The sequence below is a fragment of the Hydra vulgaris genome, chromosome 06 (assembly GCF_038396675.1).
Source record: "Hydra vulgaris chromosome 06, alternate assembly HydraT2T_AEP".
Classification (NCBI taxonomy): domain Eukaryota; kingdom Metazoa; phylum Cnidaria; class Hydrozoa; order Anthoathecata; family Hydridae; genus Hydra; species Hydra vulgaris.
The window spans coordinates 44,761,541-44,767,500 of record NC_088925.1 but is presented as its reverse complement, the minus strand read 5'-3'; the positions used below and the strand labels follow the sequence as shown (position 1 = coordinate 44,767,500).

The 5,960-nt window shown below is 27.0% G+C and overlaps 1 protein-coding gene across 1 annotated transcript in view; it reads right to left on the bottom strand.

The window, feature by feature from the left end:
• The window catches only part of LOC100202862 (uncharacterized), an 11,560-nt gene extending 8,155 nt beyond the window's left edge, over positions 1-3,405 (bottom strand). The window contains exon 1 of the mRNA XM_065800255.1: positions 2,692-3,405. Within this exon, the coding sequence (XP_065656327.1) occupies positions 2,692-3,142 (451 nt within the window). The 5' untranslated portion in view covers positions 3,143-3,405. The remainder of the gene's footprint in view (positions 1-2,691) is intronic.
• Positions 3,406-5,960: the final 2,555 nt, after the last annotated feature.

The window sequence follows — 5,960 nt, the reverse complement described above, 5'->3', positions numbered from 1 at the left end:
ATACACTGCGACCATTTTCTATAAGCGCATGTGGATTATGTCTTAAAAATGTACTTAACTTTATTGTTATAGTGTATTTCAATAAATTATAAATAAAGTATCAGAAAATAATGAAAATTATCAAAAAATAATACCAAATTTGAAAAGAGGTCAATCGTAAATGAATTAAATTCAAAAGATAGCTGACTATTAGAATATTAGATAAATTCTATAGACGCAGTTCACATTTTTAACAAAACTATCAAAAAAAATGTTTTTATCACATTTTTAGTACTCGATTGGACCTCTTTTGCGCTCAATTACTTGATAAGTTTGTTTTGGCAATCTTCCCTCAAAGTTTTCCAGCGCTTTTGGCTCCATTTCTTCCCAGCATTCTGATACCACTACTTTTAGCTCTGCCACAGAGTTATATTGCTTCTGGTCAGTATAGATATGTCTTACAATGATTCCCCAGATGTTTTTAACAGGATTCAAACCTGGACTGCAAGCAGGGCACCACACATTTGGTCAATTTTTCTAGCTTCAAACTAAGCTTTAGCCTCGTTACTAGTGTGAATACTGGCGTTGTCTTGTTGAAAAACAACACCAGCATTCACACTAGTAACGAGACTAAAGCTTGGACAACTTTTTGCGTTAATATTTGTTTTTAAATGGAATCAAACATAATTTTAGCACATCAATGTATTCAGAACTTTTCATTTTGCAAGATGTAAATGGTAAATTTAACTTTCCTGTTGCATAAAACCCAAGCCAAACCATCAAAGATCCACCACCAAAATTGTCAAAAAATATTTGGGTTCTCTCATCAAATCACGCCAGTAGCCACTAAAACCATCAGGCCCATCAAGATTAAACTTTTTCTCATCCAAAAAAATCACCTGGTATTGAAAACAAAAATATTAAGCTATTTAGACATCTTTCGTATTCATGAGAATTTAATCTAAAATTTCTTACTTGTTCCCAATCACGTGCCATGTTTTCGCTGGCGAATTCCATCTGTTTCTGTTTGTGAACAGGCTTCAAATTTTGTGCTTTATTCATTTTAGATCGCACAATGTGTGGGCTGTCTTTAAGAACTTTCCTAATTGTCTCCTTGCAAACATTTAAACCCAAATCTGACTTAATTGCTTTCAAACTTTTTGATGAATTTGATGCAAGTCGAACAATTCTGCGTTTTTCACGGCCTGAAACCTTAGATTTCTTTGGCTTCCTCTTGATTGTTGCATAATCTGTTGGATTTTTCAAGAAATTACGGATAAGGTGATCTGATCTTTTCAAACTTCTAGTAATTTCTCAATTTGGAACTTTTTCTCGATGATAAGTCAATATTTGACCATTTTCAATATCAGTAAGGACCTTTCCTTTCGTCATTTGGTTAAGTTCAACTTAATTTTGATTCACAAAATAAAAAATACTACAGAATATAAGAAATTTGGGACAAATCTTGTCAAAACTTTAGTGCGTCTGTAGAAAATTTCCACGTGAATATTAAAAATTTAAATATTTTTATACAATCAAGACAATTAATGATCAGATGCATAATGGATCATTGTTTTCTTACATATATTTATTCAAAAGTACCGTTAGAACAATTTTATTACCACTGTAACACTGTAAATCTGCTAAATTCTACATACGTCTATAGAAAATGGTTGCAGTGTATATATATGTATATATATACATATATATATATATATATATATAATATATATATATATACATATATATATATATATATATATATATATATATATATATATATATATATATTTAAATTTAAATTAAAAACTTAAATTGCTAGTTTAGATAAGCACTCTGATGTCACACTGAAATAGCCTGCTGCCAGGGGATTCAGTACGTACATCGACTGACAAATAGCCTGACTTGCAGCCGAGTGCTACTATATTGATTGAGGGCTTAGCATGGGGCAGCAATCTTTTCTTTCATTATTCTTTTTTTTTCTAAGTACATACATTTTTTTTAAGTATATACATTAACTGGTATTTTAGGATTTACTGACAGAAAAAATCCTGAAAGCGCCAGGTTTATTTCTTGAGCAAAAAATTGCTCAAGAAATAACCTGGCGCTTAAAAATCAAGTATCAAGAAAACAGTTAACAGAAGACTAATAGACCATAAACTGGGTTGCTGTGTTACTGTCAGAAAACCATTATTAAAACCAACAGACTGTTTAAAACAAATTAAATTTTGCAAAGCATTTTTAAATATAGTAATTATAAGTAATTATGAATAAGAAAAATGATGAATCTAACTACACCATCCTAATATTTAACAATCTCCTTGGTTTAGAGACAAAGGTAATATATTGACCAAAAATACTCTATATATGGATAGGGCTCTTAGATTTCCAATAAAATTAAAATTAAAGGTTTTTAATTTTAAAAGCAAAAGCTTATTGATTCAAACTGATAACAAAAAATTGTACAAAAATAATGTTGATGATGATGACATTGATGATGACAATGATGATTATGATGATGATGATTTAATTTTTATTACTGAGTTAAATAAATTTCATTATCATCAGATGATGAAATTTATTGAACTCAATAATAAAAGGTACAAAATTAAAATAAGAAAAAGCTACAGAATATAGGTCAAAAAAAAATGTTGATTATGAAATGAAAGTAATAAAACAAGCGTAAGCAGAGTATAATGAGATAAAACTCACTTTCTTCATTTGAAATTAATTCATTTTTTGGAGTCTTATTTGTTTGTTCAACATTAAAATTCAAAAGTTGCTTATTAGGCCTGTCCAACATTATAACTGCAAAATCTTTTTGCTGCTTATAAGTGCAAACAGATGGTGATTTACAATCAAATAAATAACAACTCTTCTTAATAACTTCTTCATTTTCATCATCATATATTTTCTCAAAACGAATTAAAGCAACGTTACATGTAGCATAGCTGCAACATAGGTTGTAACATTCAGACGCACTGGTTGTGTCGTCTATTTTATCAATCAAAGTTGCATTTCTTGCAATCGACTCCTGAGCTTTAACTACCGTATTTTTAAGAACACTTGTCGGTTTTGGACAATCTTCAATAAAACTGGCATACGAAAAGTTATAAATAAAAGTAGCAAACAAAAAGCAGGATAATGATAAACTTCCCATCATTTTATATCATTCCGATAAAATATAAAATAGTTGTTTACAATTTGATTTAAGCTTTAAGTTTATCCTTCAATATTTTAAATTGCGCATGCGTTTGTTTCCCTGTTTTGGTCACGATTCAAACATAGCTTATACATCAAAGTTCGTATTAAATAGTTTTTTAAGAAAGTATTTAATTATTTACCAAGCATTAATTTTATAATTGATTTTTATAAAAATAATATAAAATAATAAGTAAACTTAGTATAATACTTTAAAATGAATATAAGTATACATAAAAAACCCACATAATAACAACTAGAGAAAACTTAATTTTAATTACTTTATTTTTAATTCTTTTATTTTTATTTTCATAAATTATTTACAACGCGCAGTTAAGAAAACAATTTTGGAACGGAAATGGGAAAGCAGAATAGTATTGAAAATTAACCCCTCGGAAAAATGCTTAGGATCGTAAAAAAAACTGACGGAAACCCATTTTAATGTTTAAGACCGAAATTATGATTTTCTGAATAATGTCAAAAAGTATTTTTTTTGAAATTCACAAATGTAGATAATTATCGAAAATAGGGTAGACAGAATAGTATCGAAAGTTAACTGCTCAAAAAAAATGATGTCTAATCAACGTATTTTAATTTTAATTAACATACGAGGAGTAGAACATGCAAGGAGCTATATCGACAGAGGTTTTGGTTTGGGCAGGCAGTCTATCAATTAAAGAAAAATTTTAATACTAGTCATTTTCTGCTAATTTCGATCTTATTCTGCTTTTGGGATTATCAATCCTTTTTTTTTTCACAACTTCGGTTTTATTCTCTATTTCGATATTAACCCAAAAAGTCCCTATTCGAATTAATTCAGTTTGGCTGTTTTCAATACTGTTACTACTACCCACTTCAATACTGTTACTACCACCCACGGAATTCATAAGTGATAAAATAATGTCTATAAGTATGTACATAAAACAATAATTGCTGTTCGAGTTTTAAATAAATTTTAGAATTTTTATATTTATTTAAAAAAGAACAAAACTGGAGATTAATATTTATAGATTCTGTTTTGTATTTGAATTGCATAATGCGCAATTTATTTTTTAATAATTACTGTTAAAGTTATTTAAAAAAATTGTATTTCATATCGGCTGCAAATAGAAATTGTGAACCGCTTATCTAAGTTACCAGAACTTAAGAAAAATGTATTTCCTAAAAACTGGGGTATAACTGAGTGGGGATAATAATGAATTTAACAAACGCCAGATTAAGCATATATGCTAACACTGAGCTTAAACCATCTGATATGTTAATTGAAGATAATCATGAAACAGTCGTCCAAAATAGCAACAAGAAAGATCCGAAAGAGTTGAAGAATTGGAGTGCGTTAGAAGTTACATCTTGGATTCTAAAATGCACTTGCCAGAAAGTGTACCTAAACTGTTTGTGAAGAATTTTTTGAACAACTGTATTAGTAGCTAGTTTTGAAAAATGTTTCTTAAATCTTAAGTTAATGAAAATCAATTTAAGCTCAACAATAAGTCAAGAACGTCTAACTAATTTGAACATTTTTTAATTTTATATCTAAAGTCCTTTAAAATCAAATTTGATGAACATATTGATAATTTTTCATCACTAAAAACAAGAAAGTGGAAAGTTGTTAACTCTTAGTCATTTTAGAAGCGTTTTAACTGAAATAGCCGTACGTCTATTTCAGTTTTAACTGAAATAGCCGTACGTCTTAAATTTTTACTCTACACAGATCAATAACTGTCTTAGAAGTATGTAACATGATAGATTTTTATGTTAAACTGTATGGTATCTCAATATCTGTAAAAATAACTGATATTGAGGAATTTACCGCGTAATACTCCCTATTTGTATATATATTAATTTATTATTGCTCTGTTCTTTAAGAACATTGAGCACTCTATTTGTAGAGTACGCTAACATAGTATATACATGAACTATGTTAGCGTACTCTACAAATAGAGTTTATACATATATGTATATAATATATATATATACACATATATGTATATATATATATATATATATATATATATATATATATATATATATATATATATATATATATATATATATATATATATATATATATATATATATATATATATATATATATATATATATATATATATATATATATACATATATATATATATATATATATATATATATATATATATATATATATATATATATATATATATATATATATATATATATATATATATATATATATCAGGCTCGGATGGAGCATTTTTTGTTGTTTGACATTTATATGTTTATACTTATGACAAAAAAGGATACATTCTATATACTAAATCTTTCAAATGCTTTAAAAAATAACTGTTTAAAAACTTTATTATCACATTAAAATATACAAAAAATTTTATAAAAATATAAATTATAACTGATATTATAATTATTACTATTATTATTACTTTAAAGAAACAATAAAAACATTTTAAAAACAAAACAAAGACAAAAAATGGTTAGTTAATACATGCATAAATAGTTGAGCGAAAAAAACGAAAAGAATTAGTAAAAAGCTGTTTGGTCAAGGACGTGTATAATCTATTGATTAAAAGATTTAATCAATAGATTATAGTATTGATGACGTAATAACAGTACTTATCTGATGGCGTAATAAAATTGATGGCGTAATAAAATTTTATACATCCATGGTCACACAAAGTTTGCAGAATTTATAATCGCTCAGTGGTGAGTAGATGATGACGAAAGCGGCGTAATATGCAAAGAGGTAATTTAGTTATTTTTCATCATTATTATGTTAGTTTCATTTT